General features: G+C 35.8%; 2 protein-coding genes across 2 annotated transcripts in view; one reads left to right on the top strand and one right to left on the bottom strand.

Moving 5' to 3' along the window:
* The window catches only part of LOC126473265 (enoyl-CoA delta isomerase 1, mitochondrial-like), a 73,829-nt gene extending 70,722 nt beyond the window's left edge, over nt 1–3,107 (bottom strand). Inside the window, exons 1-2 of the mRNA XM_050100217.1 lie at nt 2,862–3,107; nt 2,398–2,559 (exon numbers count right to left, since the gene is read on the bottom strand). Of these exons, the coding sequence (XP_049956174.1) occupies nt 2,398–2,557 (160 nt within the window). The 5' untranslated portion in view covers nt 2,558–2,559; nt 2,862–3,107. The remainder of the gene's footprint in view (nt 1–2,397; nt 2,560–2,861) is intronic.
* Nucleotides 3,108–3,437: 330 nt separating this feature from the next.
* LOC126473261 (meiotic recombination protein DMC1/LIM15 homolog) overlaps nt 3,438–14,799 on the top strand; it is a 156,820-nt gene continuing 145,458 nt past the window's right edge. Inside the window, exons 1-2 of the mRNA XM_050100209.1 lie at nt 3,438–3,492; nt 8,329–8,371. The gene's annotated coding sequence lies outside the window, so the exon portion shown is untranslated. The remainder of the gene's footprint in view (nt 3,493–8,328; nt 8,372–14,799) is intronic.

Here is a 14,799-nt window from a genome sequence, read left to right as displayed (position 1 = left end):
TGTTCTAATAGACTTTCCTTTCAATCCATTAAAAGATTAATGTTTGACTTTAAATTACTTTATTAGGTTCAAAACTTCAGTCCCAGTTGTAGGGATGAATGCAATGGTATGATTTGTTTATGGGTTTGCTTCACCAATTCATCTGCTACAGTTACAAAAAATCTACTGAAGGTGTTTGCCATTTCTAGAGAATCCACATCACTTTTATCGTCTTGCAGTGGGCAATGCTCACTCTCGCTATCTCTCTCTCTCCCTCCACTTTGTCACTCCATTTATGAAGGGTGATATGTCTTTTGAATAATTTTCCCTTTTCTCAGTAGCTGTCTTACTGCAGAAGGCTTATTTCTCTGATCAAACAGCAGTAGTCTTTCTTTTGGATTTTGTATAGAGTATTATGTGCCTAAGTTTTTTTCTTTCTTTCAAGTCATAATACAATTTTAATTTATTTTTTGGGTGGGTTACCTCTCCAGACATCCAGATTTACTTTTTTGGTACTATTTTACAGGCTATGTAACAATATGATGATAATTAAATAAAGAGCGAAAAGCTGGTCACATTTGGTATTTGTACCACTCTCCACATATGCTGATCAGCCAGAATATTATGATCACCTCCCTAATAGCTGGGATGTCCACTCTTGGCATGAACAATAGTGGAGCCGTGGCATGGGGTGGAAGCAATGACACCTCGGAAGGTTGCCGGAGGGAGCTGACACCACATGTGCACACACGTCACCCTGTGGGAGGGGGGATGGATGTGTTTGATTGGGTTCAGTTCTGGCAAGTTGGAGGACCAGCAGATCAACTGGAATTCAACACTGTTTCCTCAAACCACTCCAACACACTTCTGGCCTTGTGACATGGTACACTATCTTGCTGCAAATGCAACTGTTGTCAGGGAACACGACTGTCATGAAGAGGTTTACGTTGTCTGCAACCAGTGCATGATACTCCTTGGCCACAATGGTGCCTTGCACAAGCGCACAAACTCCACTGGACTCATGGATGCTCATGTGAATGTTCCCCAGAGCATTACGGGGCTGCTGCCAGCTTGTCCCCATCCCACAGTACAAGTGTCAAGGTGCTGTTCCCCTGGAAGATGACAGTTTCGCACCCTCCCATCAGCATGGTGAAGGTACCAGGATTCATCAGACCATGCAATGCTATGCCACTGCATCAACGTCCAGTGACGATAGACATGTACCCATTTCAGTCATAGTTAATGATGCCGTCATGTTAACAATGGCACATGCATGGGTAGTTGGTTTCAGAGGCCCATCGTTAGGAATCTTCGGTGCACTGTGTATTTAGAAACACTTATATTCTCCCCAGTACTGACTTTAATACTTATTAAAGTCTGATGTTATTTCTACCACTGTTCGCTGCCTGTCCTGTTTCACCGGTCTGCCTAGGTCGGTAGTCATAAAGTTCTGGCTGATCTGTGTACATTGCTTCCCTCTTCTCCATCACAGATATATTTTTTAATAGAATGAAATTTTGTGATTTACCTTGTCTTTTGTGCTCTCATGTTTTCTGTACAGTTCCCTCAGTCTTTTGTTACTATCATGACTGAAAAATGATCTAGTCTGGAGTTTATTATCTGGGTGTCAGAGTAGCATAAACATATATTTATTAGTATGAGATCAATAGTAATTTCACTACACTCAGTTACTATGATGCTCATTTATTTTTATCATTAGGATATATGTATGCAGTAAATTCAGTAGGTATCTTTATGTTCTCTGTATTTTTTGAAGGCTTTTGTTCTCAATCTCTAAATCAGCAAAATATTGGAGAGACATAGGCAGTCAAGAAACTAAATATGAAAAAGTCTACTAAGATAGGCAAATAACGGACTCATGAACTGTGTGTGGATTAAATTTTAAATAATCAAAATAACACAACTTATATCTGGAATTTTTCATAGGTGGATTACCGCATTTACCACATAAGTGACCTAAAATTTTACTCAAATTATCAGTTGAGAGAAAGTGAGTTTGCATGGAACTATTTCCTTTATTCTTCATCAGTTTATCTGTGACCAACCTCACAACAATTTACTAATCCATCCGTGATGACTAATCACTGCCAAAGAATCTCGTGTTGTTTACACTTAACATTAGTATTAACTAATATGGATACCTTACAAAAATAAGATACTTATTATTGCATAAACGGCAAACTCTGTGCCTAGGTATAGCTACTCAAAAAGATTTTGGGGATAATACAGAGAGATGGTTTGAGAAACAATAGAATAAGAAAGTGTGATCTGGCGCTGAGTCATAGTAACATGTTCTTTACTGTCATGCAAAGCACTATTTTGGCATCAAGATGGCAATGGCAGCTTATATTGCAGCATATATAAACTTTTCACTTATAACTAGAATTGTTCCCTCACCCGTTTTGTCGTTGACAGCAACGGAAACTAAACTTTCTTTCGATGAGTATTCTCTTCTGCCAATTGAAACAGTTTCGGCTGCTGCCAGAAATTTGCCGGAACTTTGGGAACGACAAAAGCTGCGTAGCTGCAATAGACTTCGCGGAGAAACCATTTTCATTGCTAGAATATGAAAAACATACTTTTAGGAATGACCATCCAGACAATGTTTATTTTCATATTGCAACGTATTGCCCATACTATATAAGAAAACACGTGAGAAACTGAAATATATTTGTTTTTGATACCGGTACCTTTGATCACGTAGCTTAATCGCCGGTACAACTATTTAAAATTATGGGTATTTGAACAAGTGTTTTAATTTATGAATTGTAACGGCACCACAGCTTTCAGTCTTTATGGTAAATATGATAGAATGGCGTATTATAAGGGTCTTTTAAGTTGGTGATATGCGCAAAGCGTACCTGTTAGCGAAGTTCTGCGTCTCACAAACTATGAGATAGGACAATGAGACGATCGTGTACACGTATTCCTAGTGAGAATCAACTATCAAATCCACTATTTCGTGTCTTCTTGCTATTGACGAGAGGCATAAGACAGACGCTATTTGAACTTTTCTATCTTGGTCATAACACTTTGCCCCTCGTTCAAGGTTCATACTGTAAACTTAATTTATGCTTCCAAGTTTCTTCAGGGGCAATAAACCGAAAGACTCGATTATATTAATGAACAAAAAGTATTCAGAAACTTATGTTCTATATATCGAGAGTATTTGTATTCGAAATATAAATATCCCAAGTTAGACTGTGGTAAGAAGTTTACAAGTAGCACAGAGTTTCATAAATTACTGCCATAACGTAATAAGTATGGAAATGAACGCAGAGTAATATATATAAATGCAGAATTTTTTGGTTTGCATTAATTTGTAGATATACATTCCCTAAAATGCATTACAGGATACCGGCACTGTTGGAAGAAGAAGCATGTACGTTGGCGACGCCGACTGATGTGACGTAAAAGCGCAGACTGTAGTAAAAGCGGTAATTTCAAACATAAGCCGGAATATAATCGTTCATCGCAGAAGACGGATGCGTTGTAAGTCTTTTATTTTGTGTATCAGTTTTTCCTCCAACGCAATTTTTGCATTTCTGAGGTATATAAAATTTCGTTTTTTATTGGAGCAATTCATAATTCTTTTATGTCGCTGTGTTGTCGTACTTTTCCTATACCAAGTTAAACACTCGACTTTTCTTTTCCATTCTGATTAGATTTCAGTTTTCAGATAATGTTCGTTATAGATATAATACGTAGTCTATGGGTGATTTTGCAGCTGAAAAAATTGTTGCTTTGATGGAGAGAATATGAGAGTGTCAGGTTTACAAAGCAAGTGTGCGCGTATACGTTATATTTCACATTACGTGATGTGTTTCCTACAAATTTTTGAAAACATATTTAATGGGAATATTTCTGCCCCAGTTTCTTATTTTATAAAAACTCTTATCTATTAGCGCAAAATTAATAATTTTTTTGTTCATCATCCATGTGATTGCGGTATTTTTATTTATTGATAGTGTTCTTTATTTGATTTGTTATGAATAGACGAAATGAAAAATAATAATAATAATAATAATAATGTCATGTAAAAACAATATATACATCGTTGTATAATATTGAACCATAAACTGTATGAACATCGTTAAAATACATGTACAATAAATGCATTTTTAAAATCATATTTGCTCATGCACACTGCATATTTGTAAACCATAAGAATGTGTAATTTATATAAAATATTTTTGCTCATCCAGAAACATACATTTGGGATACAATGAAGCACACTGCATATATAAAATATTTTTGCTCATCCAGAAACATACATTTGGGATACAATGAAGTACAGCAAAGAACACAAATATCGAATGTACCCCTATATATAATTTCTTTCTCATTCTCCATGCTAATTCATGTATTAATCTTATAGCACTACATACAGTATTATCCTGGACAAATAAATTACTATACATCTCCATTCACACTGCATCTCATTCTGGTCTTCATTCAATGCTCCATTTGAAAAAAAACTGCTCAAATATCCAATCATATCCCAATAAGATTTCAGAATATGCTGAAACTGAATCAGAGCTCAATAACATTTCAGCATATGCAGAATCTGAGAACTTGTTTTAAATCTCAGAAATGTAAAGTGGTGCACTTAAAAAATCCAGAAAATAAATATTCTTTGACCTCAACATCAATGCTTGACTATTGGAGTCACTCAAATTGTACAAATACCTGTCTGCAATCATTTGTAGGGATATGAAATGTGACGATCACATAAGACCAACCATAGCTGATGTAGGTGGTAGATCTTAACTCATTGGCAGGATACTGGGAAAATACAGTCAGCCTGCAAGAGAGATCGACTACAGAGTGCTTCTGCATCCCATGTTAGAATATTGTTCAAGAAGTGTGTGACTCATATAAAGTAGGATTACCAATGGGTACTGAAGGTATACAAAGAAGGACAACATGAATGGTCACAGGTTTGTTTGACTCTTGGGGCAGTCTCTTGGAAATGTTGAGATTTCTGAATTGGCAGAAGATTAAAGATAAATGCCAATTATCCTACAAAAGCCTACGTAAAAACTATTGAGAAACAATATTAAGTAAAGAAACTACAGATATTCTTCACTGTTCTATGCATTGCTCCTGTAAGGACCTTGAAGACAAGCTTAGACTAATTATAGCACACAAAGAGACATTAAATCAGTCATTCCCAGCAATCTGTACACAATTGGAATGCAAAGAAACCCTGATATTGGTACCATGCTACTACCCTTTGTCATCCACTTCACAGTGATTTGTAGTGTAATTGTAGATGAATGTTTCACTATCCCATTATGTATCACTTATGTTTGTGGATTCTTGTGTTTCCAGTAGTACCAGAAACAAAGACAACGTTCAGAAAACAGTATCAGTTCATAAGCAATGTCATATGAGAGGTACAGCAGACAGTGCAGTTCATTGTAGAATTTTGTGTGTTTCTTTCCTTGTAATATTATTAGGTAGTATTCAGCTTTCATATTGGATGTACCATTATTCCAGAATGCTGCATGGACTAAGTACATATGAGAATTATTTTAATGTATTCTCAGTTTCATATTCTTTTCATATACTCCTTACAGAACCTTCTCAGTGCTGGAGCTTACTGAACAAGACTTAAACATCATCTAATGAATTTTCTTGTATTATTACTATACAATTTTATTTTCAGTCCCAATTCTGAACTTATACAGCAGATGTTGAAAATTTGTAGCATGCTGTGGACTCTTGAATGTAAACTGCTGATACTTCAACACTATATGACTAATTTAAACAAATTATATTCTATTTACTTTTGTTCCCATTGATCTGTGGTGAGGAGGTCCTCTAGAATGTAGAACATGTCAGAAAAATAATGATACATATCAAATATTTACAACTAAAACAAATAGGCTAATGTGCCTTCCACAGATCTCAAGTGGAATGATCGCCTTTTTTTTCTTAATGTGTACTATATGAAAGGATCATTTTACAACACTCATTTACTAGATCACATTAATGCACTGAATTTAAAATTAAAAAAAAATGTTTTTTGTTTATTTACAATGAACATATTACTGCACTGAAATGGTGCTCAATGGAGTAGGAGTTGGCCACCAATAAACCCTTTAGGCTTCACTTAAACTGAATTTTGTGGACTGTTAAGCTTTTTATGGCTGCTGGCAAGTTATAGAAAATGTGTGTTCCTGAATAACACACACCTTTTTGTAAAAGAGTAAGTGACTTCAAATCCTTGTGAAGATTATTCTTATTTCTAGTATTGATTCCATGATCTGAGCTGTTGGTTTGAAAAAGTGATATATTTTTAAGGGCAAATTTCATTAAAGAATAAATATATATGTTCTTGAGTTCACACCACATATAACTCTTATAGCACGTTTTTGTGCCCAAGAAACTTTAGCTTGGCTGGATGGGTTACCCCAAAACATAATCCTATATGATATTATGGAGTGAAAGTAAGCATAGTATGCCAGCTTTTTCATCTTTACATCCCCCATGTCTGACAGAATTTGCACTGCAATTAGAGATTTGTTTGGACGCTTCAGCAGCTCAATGATGTGCTCCTCCCAGTTGAATTTATTATTAAGCTGTAATCCCAAGAATTTAACACTGTCCACTTCTTCTAACTGCTTGTCATCATATGTTAGGCATATACTTGTGGGACACCCCTTACAAGATCTGAGCTGCATGTAGTGTGTTTTTTCAAAGTTTAGTGACAAAGAATTGGCTAGGAACCAGTGATTTATTTATTTATTTATTTCATGTTCCGTAGATCTCGTATTGTGAGCACGTCACATGAGATGTGGAACGAGTCAAACATACAAAAAGATGCAAAACAGTCTTCATTAAATATATAAAAAATGTTCTACATAACTGCATATAGTTAATACAAAGTTTAGAGGAAAAACAGATATTTTACATATAACAGCAGATTTCTTTGAGTGTTAATACAAAATTTCATGTTTTAATTTGGAGAAAAATTGCAAGCACATTTCTTTGTTAACAAGATGGATAATTCTATCTAAATGCTATTTCCCTTTTTGCATCATAAAACTCTTCTAATGTATAAACAGACATATTTAATGTACACAAATATTTCACTAGCCAATCTTTCTGAGACTACCCTTGATTTGCTATTTATTGCAATGTTTGTATCATTGGAAAACAAAATAAGCATGGCATCTGGTTATGTTACTGATGAAAGGTCATTGATATACACAAGAAAAAGTAACGGCCCTAAGATGGAACCTTGTGGAATCCCACATGTAATTAGTTCCCAGTTGGATGATGCCTGATAGCTTAATACATGTCTCTTTCCTAATAACACCCTTTGTTTTCTGCCAGAGATATAAGATTTTAACCATTCTGCAGCATTTCCTGTTATGCCATAATATTCTAATTTACTTAAAAGGATATTGTGATTTACACAGTCAAATGCCTTTGATGGATGATAAAATATACCAGTTGCCTGCAACACTTTGTCTAATGAATTAAGTATTTTTCACTGTAAGTGTAGATATCCTTCTCAATATCAGAACCCTTAAGAAATCCGAACTGCAACTTTGACAGTAGGTTATTTGTGATAAGATGGTTACAAAGCCGATTGTACATTACCTCTTCTAAAATTTTTGAGAACGCTGGCAAAAGTGAAATTGGACAGAAATTTGATGCTATTTCTTTATCACCCTTCTTAAACAGTGGCTTAACTTCAGCATATTTCAGCCATTCAGGAAATATTCCACTGATAAATGACGGGTTACACAGATAGCCTATTATGTTACTTAACTCAGAATCACATTCTTTAATTAACTTTTTTGTTGATATTTCATCATACCCACTAGATGTTTTTGATTTTAAAGATTTTATGATGGACATTACTTCGGCTTGGGTAGTGAGAGTCAACTTCATATTATGGAAATTACAGAAATGTCTCGTCTGAGGTATCCCATGGCAGCATCTACAGAACCTGACAAGCCCATCTTTTCAGTAAAAGTTATAAAATGTTTGTTAAAAAGTTTTGTGACACTATAGACATCTGTCACAAATGTATCATTTACTCTTGATGCTATTTGCCCCTCTTCATATCTGGTTCTACATGTCTCCTCCTTCACTGTGTCCCATATTGTCTTTATTTTGTTATCTGATATGACTATTTTTTCCTTGTAATATATTTGCTTTGATGTCCATATTACAGTCTTTAATATTTTTCAGTATTTCTAGTAATGTGCTATTGCATCAGCATCATAACTGTTTTGGATTGAGAGATAAATTTTCTTTTTGTTTTACAAGATACCTCTATTCCTTGAGTAATCCATGGCTTCTTTGCAGACTTTGCTCTAACCTTGGTTCATTTTGGGGGAAAACAAATAAGGTAAGCACTTTATTAGCTAAAGTGTTATATTTTTCATTCATGACATGAGCACTGTAAACATCACTCCAGTGAATGTTTCTGAGGAAAGTCCTAAAATAATCAATTTTTGGGTTTTTGTTTACTCTCTTGAGTTCAGATTTAACAGATTTTATATCATGTTCACTACTAACACTTAACAGAAGGAACTGCATGTCATGGTCTGAGAGGCCTTTGACTATTGGTTTTGTAATAAAATTTCTTTCATTGGACTTTTCTATAAAGATATTATCAATGGCTGTTTGTGAGCAATTGGCTACTCTAGTTGTGAATTTTACCTAATCAAGAATACAGAAGATTCTACAAAGGGTTCACGTCTGCTGTATAAGTTTGAAATTGGACCTGACAGTGAAATTGGTATAATAACTGACAATTGTCCTGATCCGCCATCCTTAAACAAATTATTTTCTGTTTGCTAACAACTTAGATACTTATTTCTTCTCTTTGTATTTAGATCATGCACATCTGTATTTCTTAATGAATTACAGTTTCCTTTTACAAGAATTAGTCTTTGATGTTGGTATTTGAGGCTACTGTCAACACATTAAGTTCCTTAAATTGATGCAGTGAGATTGTCTTAAGGACAGTCCACCAATAATGCTGCACCTGGTACCCCCTTCTTGTAGATTTGGTACTATATTTGTATGGACATTTGTAATGTTGCCAAACACTGATTAGATTGGATAAGATATACTTTTCCTTCCATGAATCCATAGTATCTAACGTCGATCAGTTGTAGAATTTTGGAACACGTTTTATGTTCGAGTATAATGACTTTTCTGGAGACTAGAAATCTACTCTGTAGGAATCAGCATGGGTTTCGAAAAAGACGGTCGTGTGAAACCCAGCTCGCGCTATTTGTCCGCGAGACTCAGAGGGCCATAGACACGGGTTCACAGGTAGATGCCGTGTTTCTTGACTTCCGCAAGGCATTCGATACAGTTCCCCACAGTCGTTTAATGAACAAAGTAAGAGCATATGGACTATCAGAGCAATTGTGTGATTGGATTGAAGAGTTCCTAGACAACAGAATGCAGCATGTCATTCTCAATGGAGAGAAGTCTTCCGAAGTAAGAAAGATTTCAGGTGTGCCGCAGGGGAGTGTCATAGGACCGTTGCTATTCACAATATACATAAATGAACTTGTGGATGGCATCGGAAGTTCACTGAGGCTTTTTGCAGATGATGCTGTGGTGTATCGAGAGGTTGTAACAATGGAAAATTGTACTGAAATGCAGGAGGATCTGCAGCGAATTGACGCATGGTGCAGGGAATGACAATTAAATCTCAATGTAGACAAGTGTAATGTGCTGCAAATACATAAAAAGATAGATCCATTATCATTCAGCTACGAAATAGCAGGTCAGCAACTGGAAGCAGTTAATTCCATAAATTATCTGGGAGTAGGCATTAGGAATGATTTAAAATGGAATGATCATATAAAGTTGATCGTCGGTAAAGCAGATGCCAGACTGAGATTCATTGGAAGAATCCTAAGGAAATGCAATCTGAAAACAAAGGAAGTAGGTTACAGTATGCTTGTTCGCCCACTGCTTGAATACTGCTCAGCAGTGTGGGATCCGTACCAGATAGGGTTGATAGAAGAGATAGAGAAGATCCAACGGAGTGCAGCGCACTTCGTTACAGGATCATTTAGTAATCGCGAAAGCATTACGGAGATGATAGATAAACTCCAGAGGAAGACTCTGCAGGAGAGACGCTCAGTAGCTTGGTACAGGCTTTTGTTGAAGTTTCGAGAACATACCTTCACCGAAGAGTCAAGCAGTATATTGTTCCCTCCTATGTGTATCTCGCAAAGAGACCATGAGGATAAAATCAGAGATATTAGAGCCCAAACAGAAGCATACCGACAATCCTTCTTTCCTCGAACAATACGAGACTGGAATAGAAGGGGGAACCGATAGAGGTACTCAGGGTACCCTCCGCCACACACCATCAGGTGGCTTGCGGAGTATGGATGTAGATGTAGATGTGAGGAAATCAACAAATATGTAGAACATATTATAAAAGAAGAATGCATAATACATATAAAAAAAAGAGAGAGATATGCTGCTCCCATGACCTTAAGTGCAATGATCCCATGGATATGGGGTAAACATAAAGCCTGAAACATATATTCATGTAAGAAGTAATACCAACCTTGTCACAAATGTGTAAATGAATACACATGACCAAATAGAAAGCAGTTTACAACACTTATTTACATTGATCACATTACTGAACTGAAGATGTACAGAAGTGAGTTTTGCACTCACATTATTCGATATTATTAATATACAGTCAATTAAATCTACTAAGAAATTCATTAACAGAGTAGAAGGAGTTGGCCACCAACAACAAGTTCATTAGGTTCCTCTGAAGCTGAACTTTAAAAAGTTAAATTTTCTGTGGTTGCTGGCAAGTTTTTGAAGACATGTGTTTCTACGTAATGGATATCTTTCTGGACCAAAGCAAGTGACTTTAAATATTTGTACAGGTTATTCTTTTTTCTAGTGCTGATTCCATTAACTGAGGTGTTGGTGTTATCTATGACAAATTTCATTAAGGAGTAAATACAGGGTGTTCAATTTATCTGATGACCACCTGTGCGGTGCACTAGTGCCAGGCAGCGAGCGCTCAGTTACCCAGCAATCAGATGCCATGTCACCCGTCTACTGCTGCGGTCTGATGTGACTACGTTTAAAACATAAGCAAATAAATTTTGTGCCCATGTTTGAACTGCCTGCCATTATTTTCCATGCATTTCTGACATCTACTCAAGAAATTATTAATCACACAATGTAATTCTCTCTGACATAGTGAATTAATTGATTCACAGATATTATCCTTGAGTTCCTCTATTGTGTGAGGATATGTTGTATATATTTTGTTCCTCAGCACACTCCACAAAAAAAATTCACACAGAGTTAAATCAGGACTTCTAGCAGGCAAGATGTTGTTACTAATCACTCTTTAATCGAACACATTGTGAATTGCATGCAAAGAAATATTGGCTGTGTGATCCCTTTCTGAATCCTGTTGAAAAAATGTGAAACTTCATTTTCTTTCACTCATTTCATTAAAAAATAGTCACTAAATGTTTTGCAATATCTTTCACTTGTGACTGTGTCATTAAAAAAAAAAATGGGCCTATTATTTTGTCACCACTAACGGCACACCACAACCCAATTTTCTGATCGTGAAGGGGTTCCTCATGAAACACAATAGGTCTGTCTGCACTCCAGTGTCAACAGTTTTGGAAATTAACATACCTGTGTAGATGGAACCAAGCCTCACGTAAAAACGAAATGAAGCAAGTATCCATTTCACCATAGTGCACTTGTTTTAAAACCCATTCGCAAAACTTAGCCCTGTGCGCAGGGACCCATTCGACCCGCAGTGCGTCTTCTGTGGCGAGCCTGCTATACTCTGGGCAGGCAGTCATCAGATAAATGGAACACCCTGTATATTAAGAAGCAGCGTTAGTGTGCTCAGTTCCTTGGAGAGGCCCCTGTATGATATTCTTGAGTTTACACCACAAATAAATTGTGTCACATACTTTTGAACTGCTTTGCTTGATGAGTCACTTCAGAAAATGATCCTATTTGACATTATGGGAGAAATGTAAGTAACAGTATGCTACCTTTTTTTTTACATATTGTGTCACTTTATGTCTGACATCTTACACATCACAAATAAAGATTTCTTCAGGTGTTTCAGCAGTTTTGTGATTGCTCCACCCAAATGATTACACTTCTCCCAACTGATATTGTTAGGTAAAGCAGTCATCAGTCCAAATTATAATCCCAAGAATTTAACACTGACTACTTCTTCTGTCTGCTAGTTGTCATATTTTAGATATACATTGAGAGGATATCTCTTTCATGTTCTGAATTGCATACAGTGTGTCTTTTTAAAGTTTAATGAGGAAACTTGGCTAGTAACAACTTATTATTGTCCTGAAAATTTCATAAACTGCTCTTTCTGTTATTATGTTTGGTTATTTAATGCAAAAATTTGCATCATCTGCCTACAACACAAGCTTGGCACTTGATAATACTGTATTACTTATGAAAGGCCATTATTACACACAAGAAAAAGTAAGGAGCCTAAGACGGAATCTTGTGGGATCTTGAAATTCATTGAATAAATCTAAAGAAATATTTTACATTGGCAGCCACAGAACAGCACTTTACGAAAATGGGCCTCAGTACACAGGTACAAAATTAGCTAATGCACTCCCTAGTGCAGTCATGGCTCTTCCTACAATTAATCTGAAACATCAGCCTAAGAAATTTTTAGTAAAGCACCCTTTCTACACATTAGAAGAGTACCATACTTATATGAAGAACAACAAATGCTTTGTGAAATTATGTGAATAGAAATCAGTAAACATCTTACTGTAATTTTGTTGTAAATTAATGATGTATTCAGAAGAATGTGTCTTATGTATTGTATAAATAACTTTAATCGTTACTGTTTCTTTGTGCATGTGCAGTGTACCATTTGATGTTGAATAAAGTTATTATTATTATTATTATTATTATTATTATAAACACTCAAAAACTCAGATTTCTGTGGATACAATGGCATATCAAGTAGGATTCTAAAATCATGCGCAGACTTAATCAGTTATATATTGTGCTATTTGTGTAACCAATCTATGGAAACTGGTGTGTTCCCAGACAGATTAAAACATGCAGTAGTGATGCCAATCCACAAAAGTGGAGCAAGGGATGAAATATCCAACTATCGGCCCATCTCCCTGCTGCCAGTATTCTCAAAGGTATTTGAGAGAATAGTGTATGATAGGGTTTATAGTCACACTACACAAAATGGCTTACTGGCTCCTACACAATTTGGCTTTCGTAAGGGCTCCTCCACAGACAGAGCTATATTTAACCTAACACATGAAATTTTGGGTGAACTAAATTACAAAAGGTATCCAGTGGGGATATTTTGTGACCTTGCCAAGGCATTTGATTGTATAGATTACAACACACTCTTAAAAAAGCTTCCACATTATGACATTAAAGACAAATCTTTGACTTGGTTAGAATCATACTTACAGAATAGGAAGCAAAGGGTTGTCTTAAGGGGGACAGGAACAGCGTTAACATCAGACTGGGGAAATATAAAGTATGGAGTCCCACAGGGCTCAATTCTTGGCCATTAATTTTCCTGATCTACATTAATGATCTACCAATCACAATTAACATCAGAGCAAAAATAGTAATGTTTGCTGATGATACAAGTGTCCTCGTAAAAGGACCAAACTCAACAATGCAGAATACAGCCATGACAGTCTCTACTCAAGTACACAAATGGTTCACTGCGAATAGCCTAAACTTAAATATTTCAAAAACCAATATGATACGGTTTCTGACAAAAAATAAAAAAAATTAAAGCTCCTGAAATACAATTTAACAATTACAAAATTAATGAAACCACACATACAAAATTCCTAGGTATCCAGATAGACAGTCACCTAAGATGGAAAGAACAAATTGATCAGCTGGTCAAGAAACTTAGCTCATCGTGCTTTTCACTAAGAGCTCTCCATCAGTTAGTAGACAGAGAAATAATGTTGTTGTCATACTTTGCATATTTCCATTCTGTTCTCTCCTACGGCATAATCTTCTGGGGAAATGCTGCAGGTGTTGAAAAAGTCTTCAGAATACCTAAATGAGCAGTGAGGCTAATATGTGGGGTCCCTAATGGGACATCTTGCAGAGGTCTCTTCAAATCTCTCAGGATACTTACCATCACAGGTCAGTATATATACTCACTGATGTTATTTGTAGCCAACAGGGAACTGATTCAGAAAAATTGTGACATGCACAACCATGACACAAGACAGGTGAAAAATTTTCATCAAGGCTCTGCATCTCTCACTAAAGTACATAGGGGAGTTACTGAGTCAGGTATAAAGGTCTTCAATAAGCTCCCCATCAATATAAAAAGGAAATAAATAATGCACAGGTTTTCAAAAGCAAACTAAAATTATTTCTCATCGAACAAACTTTTTATAAAATGAATGAGTACTTAGAGTTATGATGTACAAGTTGCTGTTACTTGTAGTTTAACTGAAATTGTGGTGATAAAATGTAAATTTATCTGTTTCATTATGAGAAAATGTGAACTCCCATGTATCCCACTCTCTTGAGCATTCACTTAAGCCTCTTCTTAAGGAATGCAGTTAAAACTTGTATTCATTCAAACCATGACCATGAAGAAAATTTACTTCCTTATATATGTCAGTGGCATAAAAATATGCACTGTCACTTATTCTACTATTTTAAACAATCACTTAAACTGTTTTTGGCATAATGCAGGCTTTAATACTGCATGCAAGTAATTGTTCTTGTAAAATAAACCAATGTCTGTGCAAT

The sequence above is a fragment of the Schistocerca serialis genome, chromosome 4, assembly GCF_023864345.2.
Source record: "Schistocerca serialis cubense isolate TAMUIC-IGC-003099 chromosome 4, iqSchSeri2.2, whole genome shotgun sequence".
In the NCBI taxonomy this organism is placed as follows: domain Eukaryota; kingdom Metazoa; phylum Arthropoda; class Insecta; order Orthoptera; family Acrididae; genus Schistocerca; species Schistocerca serialis.
The sequence above is the reverse complement of the archived record's forward strand: the minus strand, read 5'-3'. Positions and strand labels throughout refer to the sequence as shown.